This window comes from Eptatretus burgeri, chromosome 10 (genome assembly GCF_056783735.1).
Source record: "Eptatretus burgeri isolate ZD-2024b chromosome 10, Ebu_testis_v1, whole genome shotgun sequence".
In the NCBI taxonomy this organism is placed as follows: domain Eukaryota; kingdom Metazoa; phylum Chordata; class Myxini; order Myxiniformes; family Myxinidae; genus Eptatretus; species Eptatretus burgeri.
In genome coordinates this window covers 38,767,174-38,787,841 of record NC_140970.1, presented here as the reverse complement: position 1 = coordinate 38,787,841, position 20,668 = coordinate 38,767,174, and the positions used below count along the sequence as shown (strand labels likewise).

General features: G+C 37.4%; 1 protein-coding gene and 1 long non-coding RNA gene across 2 annotated transcripts in view; one reads left to right on the top strand and one right to left on the bottom strand.

Moving 5' to 3' along the window:
• LOC147018357 (urocanate hydratase-like) overlaps positions 1-17,828 on the top strand; it is a 33,627-nt gene extending 15,799 nt beyond the window's left edge. The window contains exons 4-5 of the mRNA XM_085897942.1: positions 17,312-17,411; positions 17,504-17,828. Coding sequence (XP_085754068.1) covers positions 17,312-17,411; positions 17,504-17,665 — 262 coding nt within the window. The 3' untranslated portion in view covers positions 17,666-17,828. The remainder of the gene's footprint in view (positions 1-17,311; positions 17,412-17,503) is intronic.
• LOC147018358 (uncharacterized) lies at positions 14,824-17,317 on the bottom strand. Its single transcript, XR_015062345.1, has 3 exons — positions 15,537-17,317; positions 15,283-15,340; positions 14,824-14,987 (listed from the first exon to the last, which is right to left on the bottom strand). It is a non-coding gene; the product is annotated as an uncharacterized LOC147018358 (long non-coding RNA).
• Positions 17,829-20,668: the final 2,840 nt, after the last annotated feature.

Below are 20,668 nucleotides of genomic sequence, written 5' to 3'. Positions count from 1 at the left end.
AAAATTTAACAACCATAAAAATCTCCCAAATTCATTAAGATGTCTCATAGTTGGTTCAAGTGGATGTGGAAAAACCTGCTTACTTTTAAAGATGCTCCTCTCCCAACTTTTTAGATTATGATAACTTAATAATTTTCACAAAGTCGAGTTTTCAACCAGAGTATCAACTACTCTCACAAGGTTTTAATGCTGGTCTTTAAAAAGAAGATATAATCGGTTTATTTAAACGTCAAAAAAGCCTAAATGATTATAACATTGAAGATATAATTCAACTATTTTGTGATACACAGAGATGTAAAAAGAAATCAAATCCGATAACTTGTATTCTTAGTGATAATACGGATGATATACCGTCTCCCCAAGATTTGGATAAATCAAAAAAGAACCTCATTATCTTTGATGATTGTGTTAATGAGAGAAACCAAACGGTAATGGACAGCTACTACACAAGAGGGAGACATTCTTCTTGTAATTGTATTTATCTTAGTCAATCGTACTTTCAACTTCCTCGTCGTTCCATCAGAAACAATGCTAATACTTTTATTTTATTCAAGTTAAATTCAATAGATATCAATAATTTTTGGAGAGATAATTGTTCTACATTATGTAGTAAAAAGAAATTTGAGGATTACATGAAGCACACGACTGAAAAATATAAATATATTGTTGTGAAACAAGATGAGATATTAAGGGATATATTTTTTGGTTTATAAACAATTACATATATAAATGACAACTATTGTTGTAAATCTTGTGGGTAAATCTGCTTCTGGAAAAAACTTTCATAAATCAAGGTTCTTGTGTAGTACAAATGAGAATATTGTAAATTTACTTAAAAAACACCCCGTGATACGCATTGTATCAACAACAACTAGAGCAATAAGACCTGGAGAAGTAAAAGGTGAAGATTATCACTATATTTCAGTGGAGGAACATATGCGATTGAGGAATGAAGGTCAAATATTTGAGGTTTCTCTTGGGACAACAAAATATTCACATTGTAAGAGTGAGTTAAAGAAACTAAAATCTGGTGGTCTTGGGATATTAGAAACTAATCCAGAAGGAACGAGACAAATTATTAAACATCTGAGCGGAGTGAAGATTTTATCATTCGGTTTTGATGTTGATGAAGAAACTCAACGCAAACGTATGAAAAGCAGAGATGCAAGTATTAGTGAAGAAGAAATTACAACTCGCATTAATGTTAATAAAGAATTTGATGAAATATTTAAAGAAAAGGATTTATTTGAACACATCGACTTGAATGATGAAGAAAAGGAAAATTTCCCTGTTGATCTTTACAATTCATTAAATGATATTTTACAATAAATAAATGGATGTAAAAGAAAGAGCAAGAAGATTTAAGGAACATCAAGAGTTGGTTTCAAAAGTTGTAAAACAACAGGAAGACATAAAGAAGAAACGCAGACAGAAACTAACGGGCGAAGAAGCATTTGAAAGAAAACAAGAGAAATTTTATAAACCACTTTTAAAAACTTCCCAAGGAAAAATGAAAGATATTTCCACAGTTCCCACAGTAGAATATACTCCTAAAAAACTTCAAATGTTAAAAGATTTTGATCAAATGACGGAGGAAGAATTAGAGCATTTAGGAGAATTAGAATATGATGATGAAGGTTTATTTCAACAACTGGAAGAGATTAATGGACCCCCTGATTATATTGTGAATGCTCTTCAAAACAATGAATATTCAGCGGATTCAAAAACCAAAGCAGGACTCATTCCAACAGAACAACCAGCAATATTTCATCTTGTTCAAGAAAAGGTATTGATATTAAATGATGAATTAAGGTTCTTGGGTTCTGCTCAACCCCCTGTTAAACTAACTCCGAGATTAATGTTTCTTCTCACAAAAGATGGAAGACAAGGTTCAACTGTGAGGGATGAATCAAAGTATATTGATAAACCATTGGATATGAAAAATAATGATGATAGAGTATATATTGATCTGCTGAACACTCTAAATTATAGGGTTAGTATTTCTAGTAAAAGTAGGAAAAATGAGAAGGAGAAACACATTATTCAGGCTTTAAGTATCCTTGGTTCAGGTATTAGTTTTCTTCCAAATGACCCATCGCAATTAGTTAATAGACTGTTATTGTTGTTAGGTAGTAAGAAGGCTGGAAATAACAATTGTTTTAATGAAGCATCAGCCATTTTAGACCAGTTGATGAACATGAAAATAATTAATAAATCTCAATATAAAGACATTTTATCTCATATTAAGTAAGATGAGAAGCACAATCCTGAGTTTTAATTTCACAACAAGCGACCACACATCTTCATTCCCATACCCACTACAACTTGACCCAACAAAAGAATATGAGGCATCTTTATTGTCCATGGAAACTTATAATACTGTGACGTCCACGGGACTTGAACAGTCCCGCCAACGTAGAATGAGCCGAAATGATGGAGGCGGTTTATTTATTTATAACCCAAACATGGCGGTTCTAATCGCTCTACCGCAAACGGGACGAGGAAGGTGGCACGAGTCACTTTTCACTGAGTTGATGATGTTTATTTGTTTTTATTATTAACCAGAAATAACAAGACTCGGCAAGAAAAGGGATCCAGGGCGATTCGACGGGATGGTGTGGGATCGGGCGTGGGGAAAACACAGACAATTCCAATGAATATACAATTCTCAAACCCTCTAAGGCGCCAAGTACACATACACACACACACACACACACACACACACACACACACACACACACACACACACACACACACACACACACACACACACACACACACACACACACACACACACACACACACACACACACAACGTAGCTACTTCTGGTGGTCAGGCTGGACCGTGGTGTGGACGCAACTGTCCCTGGATTGGCGTTTGACGAGCTGGCCTTGCTCTCGTCAGGGGGGCAGGAGAAACCGTGGTGCTGTCGACCTCCTGGTCTTGGCCCAAGTCCGCTCACAGCCGTCAGGGAACCAGTTCTGGCGCCAAATTGCGAGCAGGAGAGGGAGGCAGGTCCGCCCGCCGTTCGACCCTGTACTTCGAGTCAGCAGAACCCCAGAGCCAACCAAGGTGAGGCACGAGCCTCAGCAAGGCTCCAAGACACGATGAAGAACACGATCGAATCAGCACAACAACAAGTACGCTTCCCGCGAAACAGCCTCCACACCAAAAAAACACGATCTTTTTGTCCCGATCTTCTTCCTCTTCCTTTTCGACCCCGAACAGAACCTTTTTATCCTCCTGTCCTTGTCACTTCCAATCGAGCCGTTTATTGGCCCACCGCCGTCGCCTTCTGCCAATCGTGATCACGGGGCAGAGCCATCCGCAGCCCTGTCCTGCGACGTCACGGCCAGCCTCCAGGGACTACTAAAAGGGGTTTACGCAGACACACTTACCCTATCCCGTGTCCCTATCTAATTACGGGACAATTATCATTTCCCCCTTGAAGAAATGAACATTTACTAGACAACTTATCACCACTGAATTGCGACTTATTACATCGAGATCCTGGTAAACTCGAACAGCATGGCATACCTAAATAAACATCCTAATTACCCTTTGAATGCATACCCCCCCTCAAACATAACAATACCTTATTTAATATAACTGATAAAAATGACAAGTTTAATTATAATCCCGGAAGTGGATACAAAACGATAATGGTCTCACCCGGAGCATATGAGATTTCTCAAATATCTTCCGAAATTGCTCGTCTTATGAAAGAACAGGGTGATGAACCAAAAAATATTGTTATAGACATTCAAAAACATACTTCAAAATCAACGATTAAAGTTAAAAATAACTACAATGGCGTGGATTTTTTAAACCCACTTTGTTGTGATCGTTGTCCTCCTGAAGTATTCTAACTGGCCGATTGTGGAATCCTATTTGACTTCAGACAGAGTTTAACGCTTGTCCGATTTGATTATAAAATCCTACAAAAAAACCCTATCGACAATGATAAAACTGATGTCCACACAAGTCCTTCCTTGTGAAACAATTTATTTCCTAATTATACACCATACACTTCTCACCCTTGTACAATGAACTTAAAAATCCCCATTTGTTTGCAATATTATTTGGTTATATTTCATTTATTCTTACTTTAGTTAACAGTTAGACCAACCCGATTCAATTCACTTCTACATTACATCAGAGAGTTTTATTCTAACTTGGTACTTGGTCAGTTCCAAGGAGTACGAGCCACTGAGAAACTTCCACTGAGCCACTGAGCCACTGAGAAAAAATACTTCCTCACGTGCTCGTACTCCAAACTTTTAGATTTCAAAGCATTTTATACTTCCATGAGAGAAAGGTTGGGGGATATTTACCCAGACTATAGACGCGTCCTTTAGATGAAAAGCCACTTCGTACATTTTCTAAGCAAAGATTCATTTATCAGCTCAGTCACTCTGCTCCAGAACAACACATTTCTTATCATTTAGGGCAAAAGTCTTTTGGCCAGAAATGACAGCCAATTCAATTTGCAGCATAGAAGTTACATTTCTGAAACTCCATTTGTTGCAATTTAAAATACATTAATATAAATTTTTCCCCCACACTCCCCCGTTTTTTTTTTTTTAAGGAAAATTTGAATAATTTTTCTTACACATGATTACCATGTCCCATTCCTGAAGGAGAAAAGATTTCCATTATTCAAGTTCAATCAACAATGGCAGCGTGTGCTCATATCAGAAAATGAGTGAGTTTCCATTTAATTTATGGCCTGTTCATCAGCATGTGTCACACATTGGAAACATGCTACCCGAAGTCAGAAGATAAACAGGTCAGGGTGTGGAGAGAGCGGCACCCAACGGGAAACACAATCGAAGCACTCCTTGAGCTGAGGAGAAGGTAGATGTGGGCAAGTACAAGTTTGGGCCGGACACTGGGTTGAAGGAGCGCAGTGTGGAATTGCAGGCCTGTCATACATTGAAGCAACCACAGCAAGTTCACGATGTATTTGCAGAGCGGCAATCGAGAGTGTGGCTGAGAACATTCCTCCATGCAGGCACCACACAACGCCGACGTTAAGACTTTGCTCAACCTTCTCCTCAGTGGGTTTTTTCTTTCTTTTCCCACATTGCTCCATCTTATCTCCTCAGGAAGGGGAGGGATAATCATGTGTTGAATGCTCAATCACCCAAATCTGGCTTCTCCCATCGTCCAATCTTTGTGTGGAAACTTCATTTAGATGAAATCGTACATTGCTTCAAAGACTGCTTTCAACACTCCGAAACAAACAAAGCATCAATTAAACACCAATCAATAAACGTCATGGGCACATGTAGTTCTACAAGACTAACAAAGATTGTTATGGAAGCATTAAACTTGCATTATATGTCATATCAATATTTTAATCCCTTTCCTTGTTATTTCCCAAAACACATTGCTAAAATATACAGAAATCCCAGTTGTACGTATACTCAAAACATCCATCTCATTTGCTATTTCCATCGACATTTTAAATCTCTGACATTTTCCATCTATCCACTTCTCTCTCACCAAAACAGCAAACATGCTGCCATTTTTCCAATTCACATACACAAACCATCTATCACTTCCTCCGACCTTCTCAATTACGAATCCATTTTCTTTTATCAAAACAAATAAATCATTTTAAACAGTTGTTCAAAAATTGTCAAATCACTTGTCAAATCTGTTATCAGGCGAATATCATTTATATTGCAGCTCAAACACTCTGTCTAAACATGCAGCTTCACCCTCCACAATCTTTATCCCAGTCTTGGAAAAGCATCTTAAACTTCAGACTAATAAACATCCAAACTCTCTTAAACAACTTTTTGGTCAAAACAAAATATTTCCTTTTAAAATCCAGAAATGAAAAATTTAATCTTCAGCATCTATCCAATTAAATCATGAATTTACCTTGACTGAATCGATCAAAGGGTTACACTGGGTTGTTTGCCATTGCCTTCCCAGCACAAGTTCAGGTAACCTCAACATTCGCAGACGAATAAAACAATATTTCAACGTCCATCCGAGGGAATCACCTATTATCTGTGAATCGCCCCACGTGCTAAACATCATCAAATCATTAAAATCATTCCAAATCACGTTTCTACATTTAAATCACATACAGTATATCCACATTCACAATTGTTATTTCACAATTTATTCAAAATCCCGATGGTTGTAAAATAAAACTTCAACACTTTTTCCTAAATGGACTTCACTTTAAACATTCAGTAGAGAGGGTGCACCACAAACACCAAGGAACAGGAAGTTCTCTCCACATCCGGTGGGAAGAAAAAGGAAAAAACTCTGACAGGCAAAACCCACAGTGTGCATTACTCTGTCATGGCTTCAACACATACACTAAACAGCATTGCATCTCATATACTCGCGTGTGATCACGTGACAAATACCAATCACATTTCTATCTCATCCTCTTGAATCTGCATATGAATCGAATTTCACACTTAAAGCAAAGGCTCAAACAAAGACTCAGTGTAAAGATATGCCACCCCCCACAGATCGAGTGGAGGGGGTCTCACACAGTGGAGTTTGCGACCTTCGCGTGGAAATACAACGCAAAGAATGTATAACACGCCATTTCAAACAGACCCACAGCTCAACTCAGCACGAGTTAAAATATCGTCAAAATCCCAACAGAACACGTTTCATTGCAGTGAATATTGGAATCGCACAAGTTTCATTTTTTTTTTTTTACTCTCAGGAACACATGCATCTCAATGCAAATCACCAACCATGCTCCCAGCTGGTTAATCGTCTCCTGCACTCTACAAAACGTTTCGTGCAAATCATTGCATTTACAAATCCGTAAAACCTCCACACAATATAATATAACAACCTCACTGCCAACAAACTTCCAATGAGTTCAATGAACAAAAAGTAACTCTTAAAACTCTTACAAACAGGTAACTTGTAATATTTATCTATTTTAACCCTATCTCGGCGGCTCAGCCGTGTCCTCGGCCTCTCTCTCACAGCCGGTCCGTATCAATGCAAACATGTGGCATGTCGCTTCATCATGCCTATTTAATTACGCATCTGGCTCCTTAACGAGCCTCTTCTTGTCATCTGACTCCTCTTCTTCTCCAGCACTTTTCTAAAACAACTACAGTACTTATTGTTTACTTTAAAACGGACTCCCTCCGCCGGATCCTCTTCTTTCTCTCAATAAAATTATCTGACAATGAACTTTTCTTTGTTCGAAATGCGTTACCTGCTGAGAGCGCTCTCCCTTACCTTCGCTCAAGCACTTGTCGTTCCTCCAGGCACTGCCTCCGGCAGATGAAGCACCTCCGGTCACGAGCACCGCACCAACGTTGGTTCGAATCCGAGTCACGGCACCAACTGACGTGGATTTTTTTAAACCCACTTTGTTGTGATCGTTGTCCTCCTGAAGGATTCTAACTGGCCGATTGTGGAATCCTATTTGACTTCAGACAGAGTTTAACCCTTGTCCGATTTGATTATAAAATCCTACAAAAAAACCCTATCGACACTGATAAAACTGATGTCCACACAAGTCCTTCCTTGTGAAACAATTTATTTCCTAATTATACACCACACACTTCTCACCCTTGTACAATGAACTTAAAAATCCCCATTTGTTTGCAATATTATTTGGTTCTATTTCATTTATTCTTACTTTAGTTAACAGTTAGACCAACCCGATTCAATTCACTTCTACATTACATCAGAGAGTTTTATTCTAACTTGGTACTTGGTCAGTTCCAAGGAGTACGAGCCACTGAGAAACTTCCACTGAGCCACTGAGCCACTGAGAAAAAATACTTCCTCACGTGCTCGTACTCCAAACTTTTAGATTTCAAAGCATTTTATACTTCCATGAGAGAAAGGTTGGGGGATATTCACCCAGACTGTAGACGTGTAGTTTAGACGAAAAGCCACTTCGTACATTTTCTAAGCAAAGGTTCATTTATCAGCTCGGTCACTCTGCTCCAGAACAACACATTTCTTATCATTTAGGGCAAAAGTCTTTTGGCCAGAAATGACAGCCAATTCAATTTGCAGCATAGAAGTTACATTTCTGAAACTCCATTTGTTGCAATTTAAAATACATTAATATAAATTTTTCCCCCACAACAAGGTTGATTTCACAATTGATAATTCATTTAGAGAGTTATTGGGTTTCTCCTCAAAAAATATTGAAACTAATGGGACGTTTTACAGTGATAATGTCATTCAAATATCCTCAGGAATAAATTCGGTGTTAATTCACTGTGATTTGATTGATGGTGCTTATAATGATGGAAAAAAAAAACAAATACAATATTTTCATTCAGCGCATACTCAACCCCAATTGGTTATAAATTCAATATGGAACCTAAAAATTTGGTTTATCTACCTGTGTCAGGAAAAACCATACACAGAGTAAATTTTAGGATAACCGACCAAGATAATCGTATGATTTCTTTTAATGGAGAAGTTATATCCATCAGAATTCACCTACGTGAAGTTTTCCAATAAATAAATACGATGGTTATTGTGAGGAAACACGAGTTGGGAAAATATAAAATAATTACAGGGGATGGGATGTTCCTTTCCCCATACTACAAGGGTGAAGGTATGTATCTTGGTAGAGGATACTATAAACCTAAGAGACAAAGGGGTGTTGGGCATCAATTTAGAGGAGATGGGATAATTGATACTCTAATGGGTATTGGTTCAACTATTCTTAAACATAAAGATCTAATTGGTTCAATTGCTTCTGCTGTGGGAAATGTAGCAGGTGTTGTAAAGAGCATAAAAGATGCCCAGAAGGAATCTCATAAATTACAAGCAATAAAAGAAATTAAGAAAGGCAAAACTCAGTTGTCCCCCCAAGAACGACAGAAAATAATTCGAATACTTGAATCAGGGTTTCAAAAGTTTTAACATCTTTTTTCCGAAATAAATACAAGTATGGAAGCAATTGATAGTATCTATGATTTGGATGATACTATTATTATCTCAAACTCCACTAAAAAAGAAGATTACTTCAAGGTAAATGCAATAACTGGAACAGACTGGAATACGAATGGTACAAAAAGTTTTGAAATAAATAATCAACAAACCTATTTGAATCTATCCGAAAGTTTCTTGTTGTGTAAATTTAAATTCACTAAGGCTGCGACTAACACAAACGCTACACTTGTAAATGATTTCTTCTGGAAAATGTTTGATAGTGTGCGTTTGTATATTGGAACACAAGAAGTTGAAGCGGTTGATTATGTCTCTGCTGTATCTGAAATGATGAAATTTACACTCTATACATTCAGTGATAGAATGGGAAAGGGGTCTGTCGAAGGTTTTATTCCTGATATGTCAACGGGAACAAACACAGACCCTGGATATACTCAAAGGAAAGGAGCGTATAATGATGATACAAAAGCAGAAAATAGTTTTACTGTGGCAGTTCCTCTTAAAGGTATATTTGGATTTTGTGATCATGATAAAGTTCTGTATGGTCTTAAAATTAGATTTCAACTACAAAGGAATGATCATGAAAATAGATTGCTTTTTGGTGTTGGTAATGCTTTTGGTGATCAGAATAAATTTGTAATTGAGGAAATGAGTTGGTATATCAGTGAATATACTCCTAATCTTAAAACAGAAGAGATGTTGAATAGAAGACTTAACTCAAAGAAACCACTCAGTGTATCATACCTCAAAAGAAGATGTCAACACGTTAAACTCAACCAAACTACTTACACGTGGAATTTGGGTGTTCTGGAAGGAAAGCCACGATATCTGTGGATCATTTTTAAAAAGCCAGATGGTGATACTGCGACTGAGAAGAATAATGCATTGAGTGATAATGCTAAGGTGAAACAACTTCGCATTTCTCTAGATGGAACATTTTATCCACGAGATAGATTGGAAATTGATTGGGAAAAAAATGATTTTGCTGAAGCATACAAGTCTTACCAAAAGGTGTGTGAAAGTAATGGAAATAAAGAACCTATTTTGGATATGACAGCATTTAAAAGTTTGTATACTATCTATGGGTTTGACCTGAGCGCTCAAAAGGAAACTATAAAGTCTAATCGAGTGGATACTTCCCTATACATTGAAAGAGGAGAGAGTGAAGAAGTTGATACATATTGTTTGCTTTTGGAAGAAACAGAATTACAGATTAATACAGATAATGGTGTGATGATTAGTCTCACATAATTTTTTGTTTAATAAATGAGTGGCAAAGTACCAACTGGGGTATATGTTAATCAAATCAATCTTCATAAACTATCATCTTGTGTTCAAAATCAAAAGCATTGTACGATTAACGTTAATACAATTCAGAGAAAAGGAGCAGTAAGAATTGATGTTTTGCTCACAAGAGAACAGGTTAAAATCTTGAATGACACTGGCTCACTTAAAATTAAAATGACGAAACCAATGTTGAAAAAATATTCAATAAGAGAGACGAGTGGAGGATTTCTCCCATTTCTAATTCCTTTATTTGCTGGTTTAAGTGCGGTTGGAGCATTGACGGGTGGTATTTCAACAGCGGTGAAAACTGCCAACGAAAGGAAGGCTAAACTCCAGGCTCAAAAAGAATTGGAAAGACATCACAAAGAGTTGGAGAAACAAATTAGTGGAAGTGGTGTAATTGTAGATTTTGCTGAAAAACTTGAAGGACAGCCTGATAAAGCGAGATTGTTAGTTGGAGATATGCTTTCTTCTATAGCACAAGCAGGTGAAAAATTAACGAAAAGAGGTAATGGATTATATCTTTCTAATAAATAAATGAGCATTGATGAGTGGTTTAAAGAATTTGGAAAGAATACAACATCAAATTTACAACTTGTCAAATATTGTAAGAAATTAAAAATTCATCATGTGGTTATTTGTATGAGAGATGAATTAACAAATGTGCCGAAACATACAAAGAATATTATTATGAACTTAGAAGATAATAATGGGAACGGTTCTCATTGGGTTTGTATTTTTAATAGTCAAGACAAATATTATTTTCATAGTTTTGGTCTTCCACCACCTGTTGAAGTCATAAAATTCTTACAGAATGGTGTTTATCAAACATTTCAAGTCCAAGAATTAAATTCCAAGTGTTGTGGTCAATTATGTCTATATGTGTTATTTCAACTCAACAAAAATAAAAATTTTTATGATATTATTTTTAATCTAATATAAATGACTTATGTTGGTAAAGATGGTTCTATCTTTGGTGTATCTCAAGAACTGGATATTGATTTATCAAATTATTACACAAAGGCACAGGCTGAACGACATAAATATAATATAACTAAAAATATTAACATGAAAAATGCTTATAAATTAAAAAATTATCCAAGCCCGACTGACGCGAATGACTTGGTGAGATTAAGCGATTTATCACAATATATATCTTTAAATAAAACGGCCGTGTATTCCAAAGATTCAGAAGTGTTGATATTATCTCCAGGTCATACAGAATTCACAGTTCGAATTAAAATAAATTTTTAGAAAGAAGGGCGTATCGTTTGTATGAGAATAGAACAATGGGGGTATGATATGAATGATTTAGGGTATAATTGGTCATTTAAAATTAACCTCGAAGACCTGGAACAATTAAATCAGTCTCGTAAGGAAGAATATTATCCACTTGGTATTGAGAATGAGTTTTGTGGGGCCACGATTAGTAAACAACAAATAAAAGAATTTAATAAGGGTAAATATAATAATGGTTTTGCCCTTGTTTATATCATGAAAACAGAAAAAACAGGATTATATATAATAAGTAAGGAAATACAAAATGATTTAACTATGGGAAGATGGGGAGGTGTTTCGTGCCATAATATTATTCTAACATATATTTCTAATACATAAATGACAGCAAGAAGGCTTCAAGAAAATTATCATTTCTGTGTCCAAGCATACCTTCAAGAAAAGGGTATTCGGTATTTTAATAAATATGTTCTACAACATAAGAATGAGGTATTTTCAATAAAAGATTGGCATTACGCTGATGTTGAGAAACCGACAACTTTAGATTTAATTAGAATGTTAAATAATGAAAAAATTATAAAGTTAAGAAAAGGTAAGGCTCTTTTCGAAATTCAAAATAAATTTTATTGGTTTCCTGTTTTAAAAAAAATTATTTTGGATACAGGAATAACAAGAAATCCTGATGAATATATGTATGATATTCTATGGGGTGTAAGTGATTCAAGGATAATAAGGGATGAGGAAGGAGTTGAAGAAGAGAGGTAAGAGGAGGAAAAGGAGAAGAGAGAGAAGGAGGAGAGGGAGAAGAAAGAGAAGGAGGAAAAGGAGAAGAGAGAGAAGGAGGAGAGGGAGAAAAAAGAGAAGGAGGAAAAAGAGAAGAGAGAGGAGAAGAGGGAGAAGAGAGAGGAGAGGGAGGAGAGAGAGAAGGAGAGGGAGGAGAGAGAGAAGGAGAGGGAGGAAAGAGCGAGACAAAATAAATATCAAAATATGGAAACCAGTGAGATTTAAAAAAGATTGGTGGTATTTCAGAAAATAACTCAACCCACCGAGGAGGAAAACAAAGAATTGACAAGTCTATTTGAAATATTTTCTACAAGACTATTGACATTGACAAGATATTCATTTTAATTCAACTTTTTCATTTTTATTTTTTTTTCTTAAATAAATGGAGGAGAGAGTGAAGGCATTTCTAAGGATTCTTTATGTTTTAAAAATTAAGATTCAAATGTGCATGTTGGAAACTAAAAAGGTTTTTGCACTCTGCAGGAATTTTTCACATAAATAAATGAGTTATTGTCTCAAATGTAAAAAGAAAACTAATACTAAAAATATTTCATATATTAAAAGTAAAAATAACAGGGTTATACAAAAAGGTATATGTTCGGTGTGTGGTTCAAAAAAAAATCAATTTATCTCCAAACACAAACGAGGAGGAGATATACAAAAGTTTTTATCAGGAAGTAAATTTACAACTACTGGAATACCAGGGGAATTACATCTTCCAGGGTATTCTTTCTGTGGTCCAGGCACAAACTTGGATAAAAGATTAGATGAGGCAGACAATCCTAAATCATGGAGTAAACCCATCAATAGAGTTGATGAAGTGTGCATGAGACACGATATTGATTATGGGAATACCACAATGTTGGAAGAAAAGCATGAAGCTGATAGAGAAATGTTGTATAATTTGTCTCTGATACAAAATCCAACCTTGAGAGAAAAAGTTGATCGGTTCATTGTGAAGAAGATGATCAGTGCTAAATTGAAACTTGGACTTGGAAATTCAAAAAACTTATAGGCTCTAATGATGTCATTAAGACTGAAGAGCAATTAGCTGATGAATTACATAAAGCAATATTCACAAAGTTTCAGAGAAGGAAAGTTTATTCCAAGGAAGTAGATTATATCTGGTCTGCTGATTTGATTGAACTCAATAATGATAAGGAGTACAAGTATGCTTTAACCGTTATTGATTTGAGGAGTAGATACGCATGGGTTGTACCATTAAAAAACAAAACAGGTAATACTCTTATGTTAGCCTTTCAACAGATAATTAATAAAAGTAAGAGAAAACCTAAAAAATTGTGGACTGATGAGGGTAGAGAGTTTTATAACAAGACATTTATGAATTTTCTAAAAAATAACAGTATTACATTATACAGTACCTTTAATGAAGGGAAGGCAGTTGTTGTTGAACGTTTTATTCGTACCTTAAAAGAGAGACTATATAAAAAATTCACACAACTCGGTTCACAATAATGGTTATCTTTTATTCAGGATATTGTGGATAAGTATAATGACACGGTTCACACGTCAACAAATATGAAACCATCAGAAACATTTACAAAATTAAAATATGAAAAAGAGATTAATGTCAGAAAACCTAAGTTCAAAGTTGGTGATATCGTAAGAATATATAGGTGGAAATCTCATTTTGAAAAGGGTTATATTAAACGATGGACGAACGAACTTTTTAAAATTGTTGATGTAATAGATACGGTTCCTTGGACTTATAAGATATATGATTTGGAAGGGGAAGAGATTTTAGGTTCATTTTATTCACAGGAATTACAAAAGACAAAGATAAATTGAAATTTTTTGACTCCGCCCTTTTTTGACTCCGCCCACACAAAACCCACCCACACAAACCCCACCCCACACAAACCCCACACAAACCCCACCACACACAAACCCCCCACAAGCTCCACACAAGCTCCACACACACAAACCCCACACAAGCTCCACCCATATTCATCATATTCACATCATTGGTGATTAGTTAATTAGTTCCCCACACACAACATGTTTATTTAATTAAAAAAATTATCCACCCATCCACACAAGCTCCACTCATCCACCCATCCACCCATCCATTTATCCACACAAACCTCATCCACATAAGCCTCATCCACATTCACCCCTCCCATATAAACCCTGCCCACACAAGCCCCACCCACATAAACCCTGCCCACATAAACCCCTCCCACACAAGTTCCACCCACATAAACCCTGCCCACACAAACCCCACCGAAGCCCACCCACATAAACCCCAACGAAGCCCCGCCCACACAAGCTCCACCCACATAAACGCCCTCCCACTAGCCCCGCCCACACACGCCCCACCCACACAAGCCCCCACTGAAGCCCCGCCCACACAAGCCCCGCCCACACACGCCCCGCCCACATAAACCCCACCCACACAAGCCCCACCCCCTCATCCCCCCTGTGCGCCCCCACCTTTGACCCACCACCTCCCTCATCCCACCCCCACCCTTCTCCACACACACACATGGGGAGGGGACGGGAGGGGTGGGATGAGGGGGTGATGGGTCGTTGGGGGAGCGCACCTACCCCCCCCCACCCCCTCCCTCCCTCTCCTTCATGTCTTGATCCTTTTTTTGAAATTCAAAAACAAGTAATTGTAAACAAAACAAATATAATTAATCAAAATTGAAAATATTAAATATTCATTTGCGAGAATGTATAATCTTTCCCAGCAATCTTCTTCAGATGTCTTGTGATTTCGAAACTCAGACACCATATTCTGTTTTGAAACAAAAAGTGGATAATAATTAGGTTTTATAAAGATAATTACATGGTAATATGAGTAAGCCTGGTGTTGGTTCTCAGTTCAAGCCTCGTTGACCACTGAATTAACACACCAGGAGGCCGACTCAGCCTGTCATCCTTCCAAGGCCAATAAAATGAATTCCAGTGTACTGACAAAACCGCGTCCAAACTAATGATGCAACCAACATAAGGCGACATTCCAAAGAGAGAGTGATTTTAATAAAAGAATAAATAAACAAATAACTAAATAATAATTCAGAAACATTTACCTCCAGAAAATCATGTGTTGTACCAGATTGCTTCAACAGCTTATGTTGTGTGATCGAGCTGAAAAAAAAAATAATAATGAGTCAAGGGTATAGATGGAGAGACAGACAGAGAGAGGTAGGTAGAAAGACAGACAGAGAGAGATACAAAGAGACAGACAGGGAGAGACACACACACACACACACACACACACACACACACACACACACACACACACACACACACACACACACACACACACACACACGTGTCTCACCATTGGTTGAATTCATTGGAGATCAGAGGCCGTGATAAGACTTCGTACCAGTCATTATAAATGTTTTTCAATTCTCTTCTAAAATCATTGACCTCTTCAATAAGAGCATTCATTTGATGCACCTCATCGTGATATGTAAACTCCACTTCTTCCAAGGACCTGCCAGGAAAAAATATATATTTTCGCATTATCACGATTTAATTTATAATCAATTGCTTCATCGTTCAAAGAGGAAACCATACACAAACTTACCAACTTTGTAGTGAGCTGTTATCTTCATCGGAAGAGAGTGAGTCCATGTCTCAGTTTTTTTTTCACCATTGGTACAAGATGGCAAAAATATCAGAGGCCGTGATAAGACGTCGTGTCAGTCATTATAAATGTTTTTCAATTCTCTTCTAAGATGATTGACCTCTTCAATAAGAGCATTAATTTCATGCACCTCGTCGTGATATGTAAACTGCTCTTCTTCCAAGGACCTGCCAAGAAAAAAAAATTCAGAATTATCACGATTTAATTTATAATCAATTGCTTCATCGTTCAAAGAGGAACCTATACACAGGCTTACCAACTTTGTGTTGAGCTGTTTTGTTCGCGGAAGAAAGATCGCTCATGTCTCAGTTGTAAAAATGAAAATCCCGTCTGGCAGAAACTTTGTCTGGCGAATCACTTATAAGGCAACGATGAGGAGATTGCTTAATCATTGGGTGTGGCCACAGGAAATGACGCTTCGAGCGAGACAGCTTAGAAAATAACTGGGCGATATATTCTCAAATTGTATGAATCATTTTTAAAACATACTTAAAATGCCCTAAAATGATTTTGATTAAACTTATGTTTAAAAGCCTGTTCTTGTTCTGAGATAAAATAGAAACACGAGACCTTGTCTCACAGAGTAGTTCCTATTTTTTCACAGCATGACTGTCCAAAAACACTTCCTCATTCACACAGCACGACCGTGTCAAAAAAACACTTCCTCATTTTCATGGCACGAACTGAAAACATTTGAAACAAAACTTTTTTATGGCATGGTTTATGCACAAAAATGATTTGCAACTCAGGAGGTGGTCAAACAAGAGCATTAAGAGAAGTTTATCATTTCGTAATGGCACAAAAGGGGTATCTTAAAAAATATAAAGATTCAAATGTTTTGTTTTTCAATATTTTAGATGGGGATTATTGTGCAAAGAAAATTAAACTATTGAAGGAATTTGAGAATGAACAAATCTTTATAGGTTCAATGAGTGAGCTAAACAATATGCATCGGTTATTTGATAAAGAGTGTCCCGAGGCTTAGACGTTTCAGATATTTCTTTCGAATCACCTTTAACAAATCACATTACCACTTTAGTACTTGAACAAATCTTTATCTTATTGCATGGATTATTTGAAAAAAAAGTGTCCCCAGGTTAAAAGGGGAGACAAATAAATATACCTTGGGATAAAAAGGGGGTTTATTTTTAGGGAAAAAAAATATGAATCGCTGAAAATCCCCCATTCATTTACATGGGGAAAAGTGAGCCAGAACCAGTATATTCACCCTACTAATATCCCCCTTCCACCACGCGGCGGGGGATAAAAAACTAAAAATGAATTATCGCACTGAAGTGGTCATTCAGGATTTGAAGTGAAGAAAAGAGTTAAACAGGACCTGCATTTCTGTTAAGTGGGCAACACGTTGGAATTACATATAAGGAAAGTTTAAGATGTCAGAATTACAACAAAAGCACAAAGCTTTTTCTTATTATTGTTGTTTCCCTCTTTGCACACAAAAGGGGAGAAGCTGTGAATGGTGGGTTTGGCTTGGTGCTGGATGGATCTCATGAGGCCGGGGCAAGAGCCAGAAACATGCTATATTGGGATGTGGTTCATGGAGTAAGTATATTCACGTCACCTTTCCTGGAATTATGACACCAGATGACCACAATATGCAGCACAAATCCACATCTGACTGATCACGTGTACAGCTGTGCAGGAGATCATGGAGCGGCAGTGAACAAGCAAAGGCTATCGTAAGTCAAGAGGCGGCCAGCAAGCGAGGACTTGTCGTACAACTACCTCACCATGCAGACGAGTCTCTTCTCAAATCTTTGGTAGAAGATCAGGTCAAGCAGCAAACAACACACTAAACGTTGTCAATGACAATTTTTTCCTCAAAAGAGTAACATAAGATGATCATTGCTCAAAATTTAAAAGCGTCGTCTGTCTCAATAAAATCACTCATTTGAAAAACATCAAAATTAAATTGATTACACACTTGAACTTCAATAAACTACTTTGATTACTATTAAATTGTTGTCGTTTATGCCGAGCTCAATATTTTGACAAGCTCGGTGTGCAAACATTCAAAATTCTATTTTTGGGAGGACTTTGGATATATCCTGAAACATGTACCTCAGTTAATATTGGGTCATGGCTATAGGTCTGGTGTTGGCTTAATGGTTTGGGTGGTGTGCTTGGAATCCAACGATCCTGAGTTCAAATCCTGCTTGGCTGTCAAACTAATACCAGGTGGGGTTGACTCTGCCTGTTATCCTACTGAGATCATTCAGTGAGGAGCAGTGTGGATGATGCAACAACTGAGCTATGTTGTGCAATCATGGTGCTCGATGAAAGCAGGTCACAAAATCCTCTATTGCTGAAAAACGAGACAAAACACCCTCTTGGTTTTTTATATGTCCAAGCTGAGGTCTTCTGGAATCTGGAAAAGTTTATCAGGACCATTTTGGTTCAAAGGCACACTGATTGTTTGGGGTCCGATTGAGGGACTGTGAAAAGAACTGTTTCTTGCAATTATCTCAGTTAGTATTTGAGCTAGCATGATTTTGACTGCAGATTCAGAATCTGCATGAAAAGTTCACCTTGAACATCAGGTTAGGTGAGTCCAACTGAGATAGTTTAGGAATTGTGAGGGAAAATAGGTTTATAGGAATGGACGTAGTCCGAGCGTTGCCGTTGACAATGGGAAAACTGGAAGTGGCCAGATTCCCTTTTAACATTGGGAGTTGGCTCAAAGCAGTTGAGATCCTGTGTTTTCATACTTGTACCCAACCTTGACATAAGTATGAATAACATCTGAGATGGTGTGGTAATTTGAACAGGATTTGAATAAGAGGTCAATGAATTCAACCGCCAAATAATTTTAAGGTCAAACGGTAAATACCTGATATGTAAATATCAGGTCACGAAATTGAACCATCTATTGTTTTTGAGGTCAGCATTGGCTAAAAGGTCAACATAGACCAAAAGGTCAACAACAGCCGAATTTCTAAAATCCTCAATTTTAATCAGATATACTTGGGATTTGAAGAGCATTTGCATACGAGGTCATTGAATTCAAAAACCTATTAATTTTGAGGTAGACATAGGCCAAAAGGTCAAAATAGGCCAAAAGGCCAATTTGGACCAAATTTTCTAAGAGCTTCAATTTTAATCTGATCAACTTGAAATTTAAAGAGCATTTGCATATCAGGTCACTGAATTCAACCACCTATTATTTTTGAGGTCAATATTGGCCAATAGGTCAACATTTTTCAATAGGTCAACGTGGTGAAATTTCTAAAATTGTCAATTTTCATCTGATTCACTTGAAATTTGAAGACCATTTCCAGATCAGGTCGCTGAATTTAATCACCTATTAATTTTGAGGTCAACATAGATCAAAAGGTCAACATAAATCAACATAAGCCAATTTTCTAAAATCCTCAAGTTAATCCAATTAACTTGAAATTTGAAGAGCATTTGCATCTCAGGTCATTGAACTAAACCACCGATAAATTTTGAGGTAAACATAGGCCAAAAGGTCTACACAGGCCAATTGGCCAATCTGGGCCAAATTTTCTAAAATCCTCAATTTTCATCCGATTGACATGCAATTCAAACAGGATTTTCATATCAGCTTACTGAATACAACCACCAATTATTTTGAGGTCTGCACATGCCCAAAGGTCACCATTGGCTAAATAGTCAACAACTTAGGATCACTTTCTAAAATCCTCAAATTTATATGATTGACTGCTTCTGATTGAGTGATTGACCTCGTGCTTATACATGGTGCGATTTCTAATTTGAACAAGATTTGCATATTAGGTCATTGAATTCAACCACAAATTAATTTTAAGGTCAAAAGTTCAACACAGGCCTAATTTCTAAAATTGATAGATAGGGCCAAAACACACACACACACACACACACACACACACACACACACACACACACACACACACACACACACACACACACACACACACACACACACACACACACACACACACACACACACACACACACACACAAACAAACAAACAAACAAACAAACACACACACACATTATATATATACATATATATATATATATATATATATATATATATATATATATATATATATTGTTGTGGGCCAGGGTCGGTGGTGAGAACGACCACGAGGTGGGGAAATCTTGCGTCGTCTCCCACCAAACTCCTCGGAATTGTAGGCTGTCACTCGGATAACTCCGCGAGCCGGCGGGTCGTTTAACTGACCATGGTCACCAATATTTCAACCGCGTAGCGTAGGATTTATTTGTCTATAACAATTTACCTAATTAACTATGCGATTTTGACTACTGGGGAAACTACGCCCTCAGCACGTCTTGCTCGAACCGGGTCACTCTACCGACTGCGTAGAGTTCCAACTACCGACTACCAACTCCGGTTCGGGTGCAGCCGAGCGGAAACTGCCAAAGCCGTGCTGGCTGGAATGAACTGATTATCGTAGATAAAACCCCGCCTAAACTCAGATCCGAACCATGCTGGACCAATTCACGAAGGGACGGAAACGAACTGGGAACATTTCTAACAAGTTTTAGTTACAGTAAATGAAGACACAAAGCAAGACTTAACGCGAATATGCAAGAAGTGTTTACAATGATCCAAAAACACTTATTCAGTCTACTGAAAGACAGGCCCACACGCAGACACACACACAAATGAAAAGAAACCCAGAGTTCTTTATTGGATCCTCGCAGCTGAGGAGAGAGACAAGCTGGGGGTCAGAGTTCGGTTGGGTACCTGGCCGTCGGAGAAAGGGGGTACTCCGTGCTGTGGCACCTGACAATAGTCACTGGTTTGGTCCCCAGTCGCACGTGTGGGAAT